This window comes from Monodelphis domestica, chromosome 1, assembly GCF_027887165.1.
Source record: "Monodelphis domestica isolate mMonDom1 chromosome 1, mMonDom1.pri, whole genome shotgun sequence".
NCBI lineage: Eukaryota > Metazoa > Chordata > Mammalia > Didelphimorphia > Didelphidae > Monodelphis > Monodelphis domestica.
In genome coordinates, this window is record NC_077227.1 from 114565569 (window position 1) to 114585374 (window position 19806).

At 40.5% G+C, this 19806-nt stretch overlaps 1 protein-coding gene across 4 annotated transcripts in view; it reads left to right on the plus strand.

Annotated features, from left to right (window-relative positions):
- Positions 1 to 19806, plus strand: part of ARMH3 (armadillo like helical domain containing 3) — a 232757-nt gene that overhangs the window by 46876 nt on the left and 166075 nt on the right. For all 4 annotated transcript variants that reach the window (XM_007479128.3, XM_007479127.3, XM_001379099.4 and 1 more), the window contains 9 exons: positions 1909 to 1965; positions 4045 to 4088; positions 5094 to 5154; positions 7209 to 7255; positions 8667 to 8742; positions 10220 to 10313; positions 13141 to 13242; positions 18088 to 18146; positions 19410 to 19475. In XM_007479128.3, coding sequence (XP_007479190.1) covers positions 1909 to 1965; positions 4045 to 4088; positions 5094 to 5154; positions 7209 to 7255; positions 8667 to 8742; positions 10220 to 10313; positions 13141 to 13242; positions 18088 to 18146; positions 19410 to 19475 — 606 coding nt within the window. The remainder of the gene's footprint in view (positions 1 to 1908; positions 1966 to 4044; positions 4089 to 5093; positions 5155 to 7208; positions 7256 to 8666; positions 8743 to 10219; positions 10314 to 13140; positions 13243 to 18087; positions 18147 to 19409; positions 19476 to 19806) is intronic.

Sequence of the window (19806 nt, forward strand, 5' to 3'; positions counted from 1 at the left end):
AGCTGCTCTCCTCAGTATGAAGTTCTCTCAGATTTTAATTTTGCTCCTTATATCTCTGCAAGTTGTTTCTATTTTCTGTTTAAAGAGTTTCCTTTTGAACTAGAGAACAAACTTTAAAAGGAACATAAGCACATTGGTTTGGTTGGAGGGCATAATTTTATTCATGGTACAGTAATTCCTTCAGCCATGGCCAAGGTGTTCTCTACCCTTTCTTAACAGGAACACTACATTTTGTGACTCAACTGGTAGAATGGAGGATTTAACTTAGGTTGTTGCTTCAAGAGGGGCTCAAAGCAAATGCTGCCCATGTCCTCAGAGACAATGTGGTGAGGTTAATAGACTTTTAGACTTGGATTTAAGAAGGTTTGGGTTTGGATCCTGACCAAAACACTTAGTATGACCCTGTAAGTCACTTAGCTTATCTGGGCCTTATATAAAATACAGTTGAATTAGATATCTTCTAAGGGCCTTTTTAGCTCTAAATCTGTGATCCTATGATCTTGGTTATTCCTCAAAGTAGCCCAAACTGGTCAGGGATAGAGTTTCTTTTTTGATGGCATGTCATCCAGCCCTAAGCATTTCCTGGTCAGCTTGGGGCCGGCCTTGCCCTTCTGAAAGCTGAGTGCTCTTGAACCTCCTCTGGAGCTTATAATGTGAACAGCAGCATATCATTTGTCTGTTAACTGTAGGAAGAACCATTGGAGAGATCAGACAGGCAGCAAATGCCCTGAGCCCCCTACTCTTTTTCAGTTTCATCTAGGAAGTCGTCTTACACTCTAGGCTTTCAATAATGCAACACTATCTTTTCCTGCATCCTACCAAGACAGTAAATATGCCCCCAGAAACTTGTTTTAATAGGATCTATGTGGGGGATTAAACTGTTCAGTTAAGGGACCCTGGTTACAGAAATGCCTTTCACAGAAGGTTTCCAAGTCTTTCAATAATGGGTTTTCTTGGTAGTTATAAAACCCATTGATCTGAGAACTATTGTTCCTTGATCCCCTTGGGTTTCAAACACTTTTTACTGAGATATCTAAACCATTGTGACGTTTATGATTAGCCAGCAGTGAATATTTATCAGGGGAATATGTCACTGGTGCTTGTTCTGTTTTGAAGGTGATGGTTCAACAGCTTAGTCATTTTGACTCTTTTCATATGATCCCAAGCTGGGATTGGGTCTGGAGGTGCTAGAGAAATCTTCCAGTATAGCAAGTGATTGGACAATCACTAAGTCCTAGTGTCCTTGGCCAGATTGTAGTTTGGGTAATTACATCCTGTTTCCTTCAGTTCCCCCTGCAGTGTTATTTGGGTACTGGATCCATAAACAGCCTCTCTCTGACTGTTAAGCAGCTGCCACTTTCCACCCCCAAGGTGGCTTTGTTTCACGGGTGGGTAAATCAGACCCTGTGTGTGTCTGGTGAAATGGTTGGGGAGCCTTTGGGATAAAAGTGCTCCATAAGTGCAAGTTAGCAACTTACAAAGATGTGCCTACTGGGGAGGAGGATGCCTATGGGTCCTCAGAGGCAGCTGTCCCCATAGACTCAGCAGATTGTTGGCAGAATAAGACCAAGAAGGTTTAGCAGTGTTCACTTACCTCTTAAAAGCAACTAATAGAAGAGGAGATGATGGTAGTCTTGAGTTTAGTCAGTCCAAATGAGGGTCAAAAGACTATGTGTGTATGTGTGTGTGTGTGTGTTCTGAAAGTTTAGTAACCTGCAATAAGGGGTCAAACAGGATAGATTGAAACAGAATGGTTTGGGGTTTGGTGAGAGGAAGCATTGTGCATTGACAGAGACAGAGAGCTAAGTCCCTGTGGAGGCATTTTAGTTCAGTGCTTTGCTAAATAGCTAATGGGTTCTCTATTAAACTAGGCCATACTAACCTGGAGCCTTTTCTTTTGTTTAACAGTCCGTGAACCCTTATATTGTAAAGTTGTCTATTGTGGATGATGAAGCCACTCTCAATGTGAGTATTTGCCACTTTTTATGTCATCTCCTCTGCTTGATTCTGTGTTAGTACCATTGACATTTCTTAATAGTCTCGGTTCATCATCTGGATTTCATATGGCCCTGTGTAAAGGGAAAAATATACTCCTTTGTAAAGTCCCACTCCTGGGGCCTTTGATACCCTGAGCTCTTTGAAGACTGGAGATTTGGGGGAAGAGATTTACTGATCATGGCAAAACAGTCTAACTGATATCCCATTTTAATGAGCTATGGCTATCTGTCATTTTCAGCTGATTATATTAAATTCCCTAAAAGGGATGAATGAATGAAAAATCATTGATTAAATGTTTAATGTATACACAATTCAAGATACAAGTGGAAAAGCAACATAATCCCCATTCTCATGAGATTCTGAAGGGAGAAGTTTCACATAGGAAATTTCAACGTCAAGTCAGAATTTCTTCATGCATTTAGGTGTAATGGCAAAACAGTTGGTAATGCATCTTCTCTAATGTCATTTCTGTTGATAAAAGTATATGGCTTTTAATGTTGAACCATGTGATGATGCCAAGGACATTGGGGGTAAGAACTTTCTTTTCCACTTTTTCAGTAACTTCAGGTTACTCTGCTGAGGATCCATGTACTAAAACACCTGATGGCTCCAGAGCTTAGACTAGAAGCAGAGCTGATGGTCTGGTGGTTGGTGTTAGCAGTAGTTTGACATGGTTGGCACATGATACTTTCTTTGTTTCAGGATGACTTACTGCTTTGGCTAGGTTGTCTTGCCTGCTTCAGCAGTGGCTGTTGGTGTTAGTGGTAGCAAGGATGGCAGAGGCCCCTTCTCAAGAGATACTGTTCCCCTAGACAGTGGCTTCAGGGATTGATCTTGAAATAGGGCCTGTGGTCGGAGGAACTGTTGAGACCAAGAGGTGACAGGCTTCTTTTCTTTCTTTCTTTCTTTTTTTTTTAAACCCTTACCTTCCATCTTGGAGTCAATACTGTGTATTGGCTCCAAGGCAGAAGAGTGGTAAGGGCTAGGCAATGGGAGTCAAGTGACTTGCCCAGGGTCACACAGCTGGGAAGTGTCTGAGGCCAGATTTGAACCTAGGACCTCCCGTCTCTAGACCTGACTCTCAATCCACTGAGCCACCCAGCGGCCCCCTTTCTTTCTTTTTTTAAAAACCCTTTCTGACTTAGTAAGAACTCTTAAGGGCTAGGCAAATGGATTAAATGACTTGCCTAGCGTCACAGCTAAGAAGTGTCTGAGGCTAGATTTTAACTCCTAACTTCAGGTTTGATGCTCTAATCCATTATACCACCTAGCTGCTGAAACAAGTTCCTTTTGAGAAGTAACCAGAAATACATATTTGAAGGCCTTACCTGTTAAAGTTGGAAGGGATAAATTTTCTTGAGCATGAGAACAATGTTTCTCTTCTCTACTTAGTGGAAGTGTCAATTAAAAGAGGTAAACAGGACTCTAGACTCCTAGATTATGTCCCTTTCTCATCTCCCCATCATGAGCTTTGACTTTCCCTTAGGTAAAATTTGTGCTTGAACACTCTCCTTTTGGGTGTCTTAGTTAATTCTTATTATTCACTCAGGATGTCTCCAGGGAAGGATAGTAAGCTACCTGGTGCATCAGATGTTTTTTCACTTTGTACTTTTGTTTTCCTGTGGCCTAAAAGGAAGAGGTTTGTCCTATATACACTCTCATTTGGCATGGGACTCGTTGCCTCACATGTTGTGGTTGTTTTGGAAACATTTAAGAGCTTTTTATTTGAAGAGTCTAACTCAATCTGCACTACTAAGGCAGAAATGTTCCCACTGAAACTGACAACGATCTGGGTTAGTCTATCTTCCTCCTTGTTACTGTATTTTAATAATGTCTAGGAGCATTGAGTTAGAAAATGAGATTTGAAAAATCTTTCTTGAAAGAATTGTCTTTTTACTTCTGGATATTTTCTGGTTCACACAATTTCTCTCCTCAGTGATAACGTCTAGGTGCAACTAGTTGGGCTTGAGCTAGGAAGAGTATGTTTAGTGATTTCCTGACCCCAAAGGGCTACTCATTCTCCTATGTTGTCTTGTCTTCTTGCAGGGAATGGGGCTTGTGATTGCTCAGGCTTTGTCCGAGTATAATAGGTAAGTTCACCTTTCCAGATGTGGTTCTGGTTTTCAACCAGTATTAATTGAACAAGTTGGAAATAGGTTTGTATCTGAGGCCTTGGTAAGTAGAATCTGAGGCCTTGGTGAGTAGAGATTACTACTTGCAAATTGGTCTTAGATACGGCGGAGCCCCTGGATCAAGTACTAGTCAGTTGCCTTTGCTTTAAGAATGAGATCTCAAAACAGAGGTGAAGGGGGTGAGAATAGGTTGATGGTTTCCAGATTGAATGTCTCTGGTTTTAGCCTCTCACCATGCTTCTTTGTACACTTTGGTAATTCCATATACATTGCACTGAAACAAGAAAAGAACATTTGAAGTTTAGGTACATATTTCTCTTTGAGACTGAAAAAAGTGAAAAAAGGGTTCTTCCTTTGTAGTGGGAATCAATGGCAAGTATACAGTCTCTTTTCGTAAGGGGCATGTTTATAGATTTGCCCCTCCTTGTGAATGTGAGAGGAGCTGGTAATTAGTGGACACAGGCCAGGAGTGTTCCCACTTGTGCAGGTTTTGGTTTTCCCAGTTCTTGTCCATGTTTTCCTTCCAAAAAGCTGAGTACTGGAATTTCAGAAATGTCCTGTTACCACAAATAGTTTATCTCCTTTCTTTCCCTTCAAAGACAAACAAGATTTTCACAGTAACAGTCTTAAAGTAATTTCCCTGTCACGGTTTTCAAGTAACAATCTGTTTGGGAAATAACGGAATCACCCATATGGTGTAGGATTTTCACATTCCTTATTCCTTCTTTCCAAGGCTTTCCCAAAATGAACATGCATTTTGGTGCACATTAGAACTTTGGGGCACCTTGGGCAACTGCAGAGGCCAGCTTTTTACTATGGTTGTTTTCTCCAAAGGTGACTGGCCAGTTTTCATGAAGAAATTTCATGGCCTAATTTCCTTGTTTTGCTCATAGTGCCCAAGACAGAACCATTCACTTGATAAATAATAACAGAATCAAATGGAGGTTTCTTTTCTCTGTTTAGGCAATACAAAGATAAAGAAGAAGAACACCAGAGTGGCTTTTTCTCAGCCTTAACTAACATGGTAAGCCTGACTTGGTGTCAGTTTTCAAAAATAAATTTATCTGGACCGATAGCCAGATCTCTGCTCAGAATAATGATAATAAAAATAATAATAGCTACCATTTATCTAGTACTTTACAGTTTACAGAGTGTTTTATATATGTTATTTCATTTGATCCTCACAACATCCCTAAGAGATATGTGCTGTTATTAAACTAATTTTACTGTTGAAGAAACTGAGGTGAGGTTATGACTTGCCTCAGGTCACAGAACTAATAAATGCTTGAGGTAGGATGTGATTTCCTGATTCCTTGTCCATTGTTTCATTCTCTAATATGAAGCTGTAGGATTACAAGTGCATATGGTTTTGGGACAGTGAGGGCGATAGCCACAAAATACAATAGTCATGGATTGGAGCCAATTGGGGCAGCAGAAAGGATTATTTTGACTTGGGCTCTCTGGGGTTGATTTTTGAGAGACAAAAGTAAGAATATTTTTATTTGATTACACGAAAAAACAATTTTAAGCATTTTTTTCAAAATAGTTTTTGAATTCCAAATTCTCTCATTTCCTTCTTGAGAAGGCAAGCCCTTCCATATAGATAGCAGTCATGCAAAATATATTTCCTTATTAGCCAGAGAGATAATTCTAGAAGGGGGTTTGAGTTGTTGGCCCCTCAAATGTTAATGATTGTGAAGCTTTGTCCTTTAGGGTATCCATCACACAAATAGCCCCATTGGTAGGTCAGCTGTTGGATTCATTATCAGGGAAGAAGTTGACAAAATTCTTTGTATCAAAGAAATAGTTGAATGACAGAACTTTAGAGATTACCCAGTTTTAGTCCTATTTTTTTCTAAATGGGAAAATCGAAGTATTGAAGAGAAAATATTTGACTAAGTTTATACAGTTCATTATTAGTTATCAGGACTAGACCTCAATTCTTAGAGTTCTCATTCTGTTTTTCTTTGTATTTGGCCCATTCTCCTTACTGTGCTCTTGACCTTTCCTCCCTCCCTACCTCCTTCCCTCCCTCCCTCCTTCCCCCCTCCCCTTTTCCCCCAAGGCTCCTCCCCTGCTTCAGATATGCAGTGTCTCTAAGTCTATGTCCCTTCTGTTCTCTATCAAAACCTGGGTTGCCAAAAGGTTAATGAATTTATTAGAATTAAGTTACAAATTACATTATAATAAGACTTTGTGTTGTCACAATAGTTTGTATTTTAATAGGAGATGAGAAATCTTAAGACTAAGGAATGAAGTATTAATTGTAGTTTTAGGTGATAGTGAGCCCATTGAGTGTGTATATCTGCCAGTGTGTAGATGGTGCCCATTGGTGCCTCTGAAACTTCCTCTATTCATGAAACTTCTATGACTGGAAGCCCAAATTACAATATTTCTGAGCCTGTGAGAAGCAATATAATATAGTGTTTGAAGGAATAACGGATTGGGAGTCAGAAGCTATGTATTCCCTTGGGTAAATCACATCTCCTTGGGTCAGTTTCCTCCTCTATACAATAGGAGAGTTGGGCTATGTGATCTCAAAGATCCATTCCTTCTCTAGCATTTTATGATACTCATCTATGAAACAGAAAATGACTGTAGCCTGTGTACTTCTGGGTAACCCCTGGGGTCTAGGTTTTGGATGTGACCAGCAGCCCCTAGAATGTAGCTCTTTTTGAATGAGGCTCTTGTTTTGAGTGATTAGCCCTCATGAAAGATAATATGCTTCTGAGAGGGTTTGAAGTTGGCCATTTTTCACCTATGGTTAGGGATAAATACCTAATATTTATTGACTACTTTGAGAACTCATACGTTTAGCTCATAGGAGTTAATAATAAATGCCTGAGGATTTGGGGAATTTTCTTATAAAGTCTTTTTGAATAGAGGATCTAGAGAAATTTTTTTCTTGTTAAAAGTGCTGAGAGGCCCAAGGCTCTGCACATGTGAAATAGTATGTGTGAAGTGCTTTGCAAACCTTAAAAATGCTTTCTAAATGTCAGCTATTGCTACTGCTTTGGGGGGAGGCACAAGGCCTGTCTTGTCTTTCCTGACACCCTGCAATTCTCCTTTCTTCCACAGGTGGGCAGCATGTTCATAGCAGATGCTCACGAAAACATTTCTGTTCAGTAAGTGCACTGACATTCTCTCTGCAATGGCTTGGGCTTTAGTGGTGGGCTTGCCAGCTGGAATTGGAAATGGAAAATGTCACTTCTTGTAAATCTTTCCAGGATTCAAACTTTTTAAAAGTGATTCATCAGTGTGTTCTTGGGGTTTTAGATAATAACAGGCCGAGAGAACTCTTTCGTGGCCTGATGCCCATTGTTTCTCAGGAAGTTCTAAAGCTGCTTCAAGCTTTCTTTAGAGTGAAATGGAAGCAGAGCTGGGGAGCTAAGTTGTTGAAAGATTTAGAGGCCAGTGGTTCTCTAAAGGACAGCAGCTTTGGAAAGAGTTACAACATAGCCCTATGAGCTAGAGCAGGGGTTCCCAAACTTTTTACACAGGGGGCCAGTTCACTGTCCCTCAGACCATTGGAGGGCCAGAGTATAAAAAAAACTATGAACAAATTTGTATACCGCTGTCTGGGATAGAGGAGGCTGCAGCGCCGCTGGCTGTGATGGGCCTGTCATACCTTACACAGGCCCATCACCATCACCACTATACCAGGCAGCAGTATACAGAGTGCAGAATCCTCTCCCCCCATCACCACCACCACTATACCAGGCAGCAGTAATCAGAGTGCAGAATCCTCTCCTCCAGATTACCACTTACCATGCTGATGTCTTCCATTGTGCAGTCACATGATCCTTTGCGCAGTGCCTCGTTCTCGTTCAGTTATTCTCAGAACAAGGTGCCACCCAAAGGATTATATCACCAGAAGTAGTACTATATGTGAGTGACGCCGTATTTTGTGGTGTCGCCATATACAGTGCTAGTGCTCCTCTCACTGACCACCAATGAAAGAGGTGCTCCTTCCAGAAGTACGGTGGGGGCCAGATAAATGGCCTTAGGGCGCTGTATGTGGCCCACGGGCCGTAGTTTGGGGACCCCTGAGCTAGAGCCAGAAACAGCTGTCTTCAAATCCCACTTCACATACTTAGTAGCTTTGTGACAAGTCACTTAACTTCTCTGTGTCTCAATTTCCTCATCTGTAAAATGAAGTGGTTGGGATCAATAGCCTCACAGGACCCTTGAAGTTCTAAATCTGTGATCCTATGATCCGATGAAATGGAGAGGAATAAAGAAAGAGATATGGGTAAATGAAAATTATGAGGAAAGTCCTTGAGGAAACTAAATTGGGTGACCTAAACTACCTGTCTGCCTTTGGGCACATAAGTTGAGGAGAAAGCATTACTTAAGTTAGGGTTGAGAGGAGTATGCAGATGAAGAGGCTGGTGTGAATGAAAGTGGTGTGAGGTTTAGAATTTTAGGAAATGGATGGATGGCAATAGGTTGGGAAAAACAGCAATATAGGTTGGGTTGATTTAAATTGATTAACCCCCAGTTAGAGATCCTCTGATATGTTCTCTCCTTTCCCAGAACCAATGAGGCAATTCTTCTGGCTCTTTATGAAGCTGTTCATTTAAACCGGAATTTCATCACAGTATTAGCACAGGTTGGTTGGTATAAGGGAATATCCTGTTTGGGCTGAGTGCAGAAAGGCCCCTTTGGCTATATCATATTGTAGGACCAGCCTATTTAAATCTCGTTTGACCTCTGGGAATGATAGTAATTTAAGAATTTCATCAGTTACTTTTAATTTATAGTATCCCCAAATGTGTATGTTTCCATCTGGTGCTTAAGTGTACTTGCTAAGATGAGTGATTAATGGTCTTGACCAGGTTGTTGATCCAGTTAACCCAAATGAGTTGGGATTACTCCATTTTGCTCACTGGAAATCCTATGGGATTATCTACCCATCTGGATTTTTGCATTACTCTTTCAATCTTTGCAAATCACCATTGAATTACAACAGGAGATAAAACAGGCTAAGTCACTTATCTATGATCTCACCAATTTCAAGGGGAGGAAGTAGAGGAAATCCCATCTAGCACAAGGTTAGGGTAGGAGGGCACATTGCTTTAGCAGATAAGGTAATTTTATAAAAATTGAAGGCAAGAAGTCACCAGCAAATGGAAACACTGTAGGGTGCTACAGGAACTTTCTTAGGGGTCAGAAAAGAGGAAGAACCAAAATAGACTGAGAACTCAAGTTCTATCTGTGAAAATTATCTTTAAAAATTGATAAAGTGATTTTATTCTGAAGTCAGGCCATTTAAAATATGTATGGTGGCTTTTTTTTTAAAGAAAGTTTTCCTTTTTTTTTTAAGATGTTGAGACAACATCTCAGATCTCTCTCAGAGCAGCTACTTATAGAATCCATGTAATGTATCCTCAGAAAAATAAGGTCTTTTTTGAACTATTGCTTTTGTCCAAGAAGATATAATTTTAAAGACTAACTTCCCTGTCTGTGGCTAACATGGTAGACTTTATTCACTCTTTGTTCCAAATCTCTTGTCTTATGTATAAATTCTGTGATTATACATAAGGACTTTGTCCTGAGATCATGAGGGCCATGATTAACAGTGGCAGCAGTTTCTTTGGTTCCCAGTAGCTGATCTTTTTGCTTCAGTATTGACTAGATTTTTTTGGTCCCTATGTTGCCAGTCCATCCATATTTGCCATAGAGCTGGAAAGGGTCATAAAGCCATAGGTGTTTCCTTTTCTTGACTCACCTACATTTTTTAGTCTATTTTAACGGACCCTTTTTTAGTTCCAGACAGGGCTGCTGTTGCCCTACTTGTAAGCATCATCTTGCATGTTTACATATTCTTCCTCTTCTGGGTTGGTTCTTTAGAGAGAATTATGTAATTGTTCTTAAGTTCTGACATGCTAGAGGAAACATGGCCACAGAGTTCTTGGTTTATGTTTATTGAGCACCAACAGTGATCAGTTCTGTATAGACCCCGGAAGAAGAGGCAGGCTCTATTTAGTAGACTTTCAGTTTAAAAAACAGAGAGAAACTAAGCAAATAATGCTGAGAGGGAAACAGATTTTTGTTTATTATACTTAGGTGTCTCTTTTTCCCTTTAGAGCCATCCTGAAATGGGTTTGGTGACCACCCCAGTCAGCCCGGTTCCAACAACCCCTGCCACACCTCTAGGAACCACACCACCTTCCTCTGATGGTGAGCCCTCTTGCACAGTATTTTTTTTTTTGGTTGATGAATTCTGCTTTTAGATTAGATCTTTCAGAAGCAGCAGCAATCAAAACCAAATAATAAACACTAACTGGTGCTTAGAAGGGGGACAAACTTGGATCTACTGGACAGGAGAATAAAACATAGAACTTAATTCTTACTTCAGAAAGGTAGATGAAACATTCCCCTCTATCTCTCCAGCCCTACCAAAAAAAACAAACAACTATGTCTCGGAGCCCCAAAAGAAACTTTAGAAAAGCTAGGCAAGTATCACATATAGATAAGTATTTGGGAAGGTTACAGAAGCTCAGTGTATATGTCTCGTGTTAGGGTTGATGAGGACACTTGGGTCAGTTACCGCTATGACACTCAACCCTTTAGATCTTTTTTGTCTCTCATGGCCTCTATAATATACATTGTGCTTTAGACTTCCCCTTCCTAAAACCCTCTAGTTAGAAATGAATAAGTTTGGACTTGACTAATGATGTATTGTTTCCTTTTTCTGGCACACTAGTGTGTTGCCCCTATAAAAGACAAACAAACAAACAAATAAAATCCTCTTCATGACTAAAATGTTTAAAATGGGAGGTTTTTTCCTTTTAATAACATAGTGTTATTGTAACTTCTGGGCTGGTTTTGTGAACAGAATATATATTTGGTGACTCACCTTAAAATAGCAACAAAGAAGGTATGTCATTTGCCTGGGATTATGCTTAATGTATATACTTATCTAATGGAAAAGTGGCTGAATTTTGGAATTATCTCTGGCTTACACTATGTACCTTAAGCCACTGGTCTGGTGCTCTAGCTGTAAAGAATGTTCCTTTTCCCTTCCTCTCTGTGGTACCCTTTGCCCAGCATTTCAGCCAGCATGTCAGGGCAACACCAGTAAAGTGAGGGCAGATGCTATAGCAGGAAAGGTACCACTGATGCTCAAAGTCTCCTGGAGCAAAATGGAAGCGACTGGAATCGAAAGAACTAAATTCCCAAATATCTGAGTGAGAACTAGCAAGTAGAGAGGATTACCCATCTGTCTCTGCTATTCAGGTCACTGCATATCCCAGCGGAAAGGCTTCTTTCTCAGTGAAGAGGAAGCCTGCTTGTTACCATGGATATCAAAAGCCTCAGTAAAATATATATATAATACCTATCTGTGTCTGTAGCTGAATTCCATGTGATAGCTGGGGTTTGGTGCTTCAGAGAGCTGCCTTTCAAACTGCTCATTGTGAACACTCCCGCCCACACACTCGATTATGCAACAGCAGGACTGTGCTTACTTACCTACAACCAGTGTGCTTTTATTTTTTCCAGTGAGAAGACAGAGTCAGCCCACTTTCAAATGACAGCCAGCACTGTCTTCTTCCACAAAGGCTGCTGGGAGAGATTACAAAGCCAAAGATAGGGGAATGGTTTTTCCCTGAGGAAGGAAGCTTTCATTTGGGAGGGATTTTGTTCTTGCTGATGTTCTGATGCTTTTTCTCTCCCTCCTCCCAGGCCCTTTTTTGCCCTGCAGGGCTTCTAAGTACTCTAGCCTTGTTTTTGCCTTCGATTTTTTAAAATTATAGTGGTGCTCAGTAGCCTTGCTATATTTAAAGGTATGTCACTGGAGCTATTATTTTTAAGAGCCAGCAGTTTAGCTGTAACATTTGTTCTCAGTTCAGACTTGACATTTGACAACTCAGCCTTGGCATGAGAGGGCTTTCTGGTAAACTAAAAATACTTACACATCTATATTTCCGCATATTATATAAGGCAGTTTTCAAATGGCTGCTCTGGGGGTGGGGTGGGGTGGGAGAGAAGGGAGCAAATCACATTTTTCTAGTTAGATACCTTTGTGGATAGTGGAATGATTGTGGGTGCTCAGCTTCGAAATAGGCTCATGCCTTGAAATGAGAATCCGTAGGTCATTAACTCATAACATGAATTAAGGCCTTTTAGTGTTTTAACATAAAAATATATTTGGCTTTTATGAGTTCTTAGGGGCTGAACTGTGGGAAAACAGCCAAGGGTTGGGTGTGTTAATTTCTTCTCATAAGGTTTTTTGCTGTGCTTGCTGTGTATTATGGATCCATAATATGCAAATGTTTTCCATTGTTAATAAACGTTCTCTGCATATATCATAACAGCTCTGGAGGGACCCATTATGGCTATGAATACATATTATGAGTAATATCCCAAACTCAGCTAAGTCTTCCTGGATGCAAAATGGAGTAGAGAGCCTTTTGGACTCCTTTGCTCTCTTGGGCCATCATAGAACCCCTTTTTGCTTTTGTGAGATTCCTCAAATTAAAGTATTTAGCAAAATGTCAGGGCTCTAATTCAGGATCTCAGGCATAGAGATTGGCCTGCAGATTACTTGGATTCTATGCCCTTACCTCTGTGTAATTGGTAGTCCTCTGAAAGATGTCTTTTCTTTCTTTGGGTTCCTTTTGGGAAAATGGTAGGTGGTTGTATAAACTTTAGTTCCTGGTGTTTCCATACTTTATTTTTGCTCTTCTATGAGAGAAAAGGGATGTGCAAAAAAGACTGAGGAGTGGAATCAGTTTGTTTTCACTTTGGGGCACTCAACCTAAAAGGCAGTTCTGAAAACTAAAGATTTCTTTACCATGAGCCTTTATTTGGCAGCATTAGAGGAGATAATTGAATATGGAGGGGCCTATGAGGCCATAAGGGGTATAGATGAAGGTTTCCTGATGTACCTTGGTCCTCCTGCCATGTTATAGACACCTTATTCAGTTGTTATTGGTTCATAAGTGGAGAGGAGTTGGTTTGGAGCTTGTCTTAGGCTAAATGTACCTTTTTCATTTTATTTCAGTTATAAGTACTGTGGAACTCCCATTGGATGCAGATGTTCAGACGAGTAACCTGCTGATAACCTTCTTAAAGTACAGCTCTATTGTCATGCAAGACACTAAAGGTAAGTCCTGCTGATATGAAAGCTCTGACTGTCAGATAGGTGGTGAGCAATACTGATGCTCTTCAGACCTCTGTCTAAAAAAATCTGTCAGAGACTAAAGTGAAAGAGAATCACCCCAAATTCCAAAGAGATGAAGTGATTTCTCACAGACAAATGGCACTTGGGTGGCATTGGGTAGGACTGGCATGAGAGTGACTAAGAATAGGACCTGGGACAAAATTGTTTCCATATGAAATCTGGGACTTGTATTTCTTGAGATAGTGATAATCAGCATGTCTTGAGAAGAGATTAGGTAGACAGATGAACAAATCCTTGTGGAAAGTGGGCTAAAGAAGTAGCCTTTAGAGGGCTCCCTTCTAAGTGCCAAAAGTATGAGTTTGTGGTACAGAGTAAAGGCTAACTGTACAGAGAGGGACATAATGAACTGAAAATCATGGGGGTAATGTTCTTTGACAGCTACAGAAGTAGCAGTTCCTCTACTTGGAGGGTATTTGGGTAGAGTGGAAGTGGTAGGGGTTGGAAGAATTGATTTTTATGATTGAATATCCTGCATTTTCTTTGTTATTGATTTTAAGGGATTTAATTAGTGGTGGAGAAACAGTGAAAGAATAGTGATCTAGCAAAATTTCATCGTGTTTAGCTGATTTAAGGTTTCCTCTAAATAACCTTGTTGCTTTATAAAGATACATTGCATTTTTGTAAGGACTTCCTCAAATCTGTTAAAGAACAAATAGTATATTTAAAAAAAATCAGATTGAATTAAATTTGTAGTTCCAGGTGACAAAGCAACAAACATTTCCTATCCAGGCAAGTTTTTCTAGAGAAGAGGCAGTTTCCTTGGAAATCTATAGTTTTTGGAATTTTACTTTCCAAGTGGAGCAATAGCTGCCTTGCAATGTAGCATAGAGTTCCCTCCCTAAGAGTCCTTTGATGACTGCTGTTTTTTTTTTTTAAAACCCTTACCTTCCATCTTGATTCTAAGGCAGAAGAGTGTTAAGAGCTAGGGGGTCAAGTGACTTGCCCAGGGTCACACAGCTAGGAAGTATCTGAGGCCAGATTTTGAACCCAGGATCTCCTGTCTCTGGGCTTGGCTCTCAATCTACTGAGCAACCCAGCTGCCCCCATGACTGCTGCTTTTAATTTGGTTCAACAAACACTGATTTGAGGTGCTTTTTAAAGATTGTTTGGGAAGGATTCTTAAATGGTTTCGGCTTTCCCTGCTACTAAGCCACTCTCTTGGCTCTCAGGAAATACTGATTAAGCACCTACTGTGTACAAGGCACCACATTAGCCTTGGGGATGTAAAAATAAAAATAAGACATAATTCCTATCCTCAAGGAGGCTGCAATATAATAGGCAGGCTAAACCTTCTATACAGTTAATTTGTATGGGATAACACAACAAAGCATATTAGATACCAACAAAATGCTATGACAAGTTTGGGGAGGGAGAGAATTTTTAACTTTAGGGGACCTACAAAGGCTTCAGAGAAGTAAAAGCATTCAAATTGTGTCTTGAGGGAAAGAAAAGATTGCAATAGGTAAATATAGGAGAGGGTGAATCCTGCTTGAGGCATGGAAGGATGATGAAAGGAAACCCCACACATCTAGGATTAGGTCAGATAAGGATAAAAGATTAAGAGCTGTCATTTTGGTTAGGTTATAGATTATATGAAGGGGAGTTGTAGATATGAGGGAAGAAAGGTAAGTTGAAGCCAGATTGTGGAAAGAAGTAAGTTTTATTTGGTAGGCAGTGGTTGCCATTGAAGGGTTTTTAATAGATTTGCACGATCAGTATTAGGAAGATTGCTTGAGAAGCAGTATGAAGAAGGATGGATTGGAGAAATTTGAGACTGGAATGCACAAGACCAATTAGGAGGCTGTTATAATAGTACAAGTGAGGGGGTAATGAGGGCCCAATTTTGGGTTGTTAAAGTGATCATGGAAAGGAGGGGCAGATTTGAGAGAGATTATGGAGGCAGAATCAAGAGGATTTAGTAGTTTGTTGGATGTGACAGGGGCAAAGATATTTAAGGTTACAAACTTAGACTTGGGGCAATTAGGTGGCTCAATAGATAGAGAATCAGACTTGGAGACTGGAGGTCCTAGCTTTAAATATGGCTTCAAACACTTCTAGCTGTGTGACTAAGTCACTTAACTCCAATTGCCTAGCCCTTACCTCTCTACTGCCTTGGAAATGATACTTATTATTGTTGTTATCTTTATTACTAGGTTTGATTCTAATACAAAAGGCAAGGGTTTAGGAAAACATAAAAAAATAAAGCAAAAAATCAAGCTTAGGTGCCAGGAAGGGTGGTGGTGGCCTCAACAGCACTAGAAAAATTAGAGAGGAGTAGATTTCCTAGTGAGAAACCAATTTAGTTTTGGACATGTTTTGCAGTGTTGAATGTATATGAATTTTGTAGAGCAATCTTGAGGGCTCTGAGGAAGGAGGAATGAGGTAATAGGATTCAGAGGTGGGAGCAATAATGGAAGAAGGAATAGTATCTGGAACCTAATAGGAAATGAAAGGGGAAAAAATGATCTTGTGAAGGTGCCCAGACCAGGTAGGAAGACTGAAAATGAGTTTGGGACATTCAATCTGGAGCTCGGAGGATTCTGAACAGGTGTCTTTAAGAAGCAACTGTGTTAGATTATGGTAGATTAACTTTCAGATAGCTTTTTTTACTTTGGACCTCCTTCTTCTCTCATTACCCCATTAATAGGGGCCTGTTTAATAATTTGCAAGTTTCTGAGGCACTACTGGGGAAGTTGCATTGTGAGGAAAACATGAAAAAAGGATTAATAGTGTCACAATGTCATAACACAGATGATCCCCTGGGAGCCACAGAGATGGCTGACCTTCAGAAATACCCTTTCTGAAATGACAAGTAAGATCTGGTAGGCACTGGATAACAAGATTCTTGTGATACACAGGAATTTCCTTCTCTTTTATGGAAACCAGTAACCTTTCCCTAGAAGTATTATAGCAGCCGAAGAGAGCACTGGTATTGATATGATCCAGAAAATGAACTTTTAGTCTTGCTTGAGACATTGCCATGAAATTCAGGCCTCTCTATCTCATTGTTAGCTTGATTATTACATAAACATCTCTGCCCCAGGCTCTGTATTCATAAAATAAAATGCAGAACTGGGAGCTGACTCACTGTGACATATTGAGACATTCAGGGAATGTCTCAAGCCTAGGATGGAGCAGGTCTTCACCAAAGGCAGCCAAAATGTAAGGAACATTGGCCAGTACAGGGAATTGGAGGCAGTCTGAATGTAGTCTGAGGCTGATTTCAGAAGGAACTACTGGGCCTTGGTTCCACTAATGTAGTTTTCTGACTGTCTGTTGGATACTTGCTTGTGGCATGGCTTGGGCCATAAACACTTCTTTGTTCTCTAAGAAAGGCCAGGTCTGGTGACTTTCTTTTGGAGAGTTTTGTTTAAGAGTATCTGTTTTGGCCTTTTAATTTTTCTTCCCTGCAAAAATGGAAGTATTTGCTCCCCCTGGAAGATGGGCTGTAGGCTTTTGGAAAGAGTGCATTCTAGCTTTTATGTGTGAGGGATGGCAAGGAGCAATTCTGTAGATGGGGCCATGGGCAGAGAGGCAGCTCATATTTGCCTTTGCCCCGACAGATAGTATCGTGTTATCTACTCACTCTTCAGTCCTGCTTTGTAAGTTGGGACATGTGCCATAGAGGGAATTTATCACTACCCTATTTGTATTGCCTATCTGTGGGAGGTACGAATGTGCTATAGGGTCCAAGGTATTTCTTTAAATCCTTTCCTTCTGTCTTAGAATTGATACTAAGTTTTCATTAGAGCTAGGCAATTGGGGTAAAGTGACTTGTCCAGGATTACATAGCTAGAAAGTATCTGAGGTCATATTTGAACCTAGGACCTCTTTTATCTCCAGGCCTGTCTCTCTATCCACTGAGCCACTTAGCTGCTCTGCTTCAATGTATTTCCAAGTTGTTAGATTTTGTTTAAAAAATTCAGTCTTTATGAAAGAAACAAGTGAGTGTCTCGTGGTTAGCTAGCACAACACTGCAATCTGCTGAGAGGTTTTTGCCCAAGAACAAATTTCCATCTAGGTACTACCAGGACTTAACCAGAACATCAGGTATCTCTGATTATGACTGATTGGTATGCACCTCTTCTTACTCTTCAGGGTCACAAACTTTAACATTTCAATAACTAGTAGTGTTGGAGAGACTTTATTCATTGGATGGTAGGAGTAGAGCCTTCTAGGTCACTACTGGTGCTCTCAGTGCCAAGAGTCTTGTGAGATTATTGAATCAAGGTTTGAGATGAGAAATTCCCAGTCTTCCTGTTAAGCTCTACCCTTAACATGCTATGGAAAGTCATGGAACTGTAACGGTTTTACTTGAGGTTAGGTGGTGATCATAATACTTATTGACAGTTGTTGGAGAAGGACAAAGTACCCTTTAAGCAGCATGTTGGTTGAGGATCAGTTTGTCTCAGAATAAATATTGATGGCTGTGGTTTCAAGACCTGCTTTCAGGGAACAAATGACTCTCAGAAAGATAGTTTCTAAATGGAATGTTAGAGCAATTGGAAGTGATATCCTGGAGTCTTCTGAATCTCTCTCTGCCGAGAAAGTGAGCTAGAATGATCATAGAGATTTCTTGATTTAGTTTTTTTTTCAAGGATTTGTTTCATGCAAGGGATTTTGTGGCAACAAGAAGCAAGTGAGAAATTTTATTTTATAACTTCTGTGACAGGAAAAAATATTATTCCCTTGTTCTTTAGGGGAAATTGGGGGTGTGGGTCCAGGAGCATTGGGCAGATCTGAGAAGGATTTGTTGTCCCTTTGCAGATGAGCACCGCCTTCACAGTGGCAAACTCTGTCTGATTATCCTCACGTGCATCGCTGAGGTAGGTCACTCCAGTCTTTGAGTTATTCTCTTTCAGATGTGTTTGCTTTCTTCTGCTTCCTTCCAACCTCTTTCTTCTGTTAGGGTTTTGGGGCTTGGAAAATAAGTCATACTATTTTAGAGAGGATCTGGTTGGACCTTTTTGCTAATTGCAAAAGGAACAATTTGCTTCAGTTGCCAGAGGTGGGGGGAGGAGGTGTCTCAGGGGAAACCAAAACAAAGTTGAGCTGATTCTAAAGTTTGGGGAAGAGCAGGAGCCTTAGGGGAAAGCAGAATGTCCTTATTGCTAACAGAGGCACTTGTGGTTATTTTAAGACTAGAATTCACCCTGGGTACCGGTTGGCTATAAGAAAAACAGACTTGAGTTTGGAACTGAAGTGACAGCTATGGTGTTCCCTTCCCTCCCCTCTCCTTCCCTCCCCTCCCTTCCCCTCTAACCCTAACCTCTATTCCTGCCTCTTCCTTAGCCTCAGTCCCCCTTGTCTCTGTCCTGGTCCCTTTCGCTGCCTTTCTGTTGTTCTAACTTTCTCCTCTTTTCTAAGAATTAACAAAGTAGAAGGGTGTTTTGGCAGTAATTATTTTCCCTAGTCCCCTTATCCTCTGTGTTTTTCTTGGGGAAAGATTGACTATATTTCTTGCCCTTCCAACCCATGAAGACGGTCTCCTTTCTTCAGACGTAGGTGTTTGTTTGTTACAAAAGCTGCCATTTATTTCTGAGAATATCTTCCAAAGAAGGGTTTTTCTGAAAGCCTTAGTAGTTTCTCCTAATTGGTGGCCTTGGCCAGGTAATTTCATTAGAAGGGAGTGTCAGGTGTGGGGGCTAAGAGATTTTTCTTTCTGATCTCTGTTGAAGGTCAGTGATTAGTGGCAGCCCAGGACAAAGTCAGTGGGAGGTATAGAGGTCAGGGTCATTCTATGAGCTGCCAGTGCACCTCCATTGGGACCAACTCAGTTCTCAGCACAGCCTTTTAGAATCTTGTATGGAAGTGTCAGTAATAGAACCTCTAGCTTCAGTGACTGTGAGGGAAGAGATATTTGGGAAATAAATTCCCTCAGTTTTTGTCTCAAACTTTGTCTTTTAAGTTTTTCTAGGTTGAGGGACCACACAGGGAGGGAGATTACTCAAAAAAAGTCCCATGGTTTAAGATTTGCTTGCTTAAATCTATGGGTACTGGCTTGTTCTTCAACCTTAGAACAGACATTACTAGATAAATTCCTTTCTTACTCTCTTTTTTCTCTTAACCTCTACTCCCACACATTCTAGGACCAGTATGCTAATGCATTTTTACATGACGACAACATGAATTTTCGAGTAAATCTTCATAGAATGGTATGTAGGGTTTTGGTTTCTATTTCTTATTCGAGGGGAACTTTGTTGTTGGAGGGAAGAAGGTATAAAATTCAGCATTTTTGGGTAGAGGGTTTAGAAGGGCTTTGCCAAAGGGCCTTTTCTTAATGCCCCTGCTGTCTTTCCATTTGGCAATCTTGTGCTTTCAGTGTGATATTCCATGTTTGATTGGGCTGTTTCTTGCTCTGACTTTCATAGCAAAGTCTTAAGTCTAAGGCTGTGGCTTTTTGGGGAGGAGGGTAGGCTGAGATGTTATAGGTTATAGTCATGGTGCTTTAATGTAAACCAAGAAGTTAAGAAACATTAACCCTTG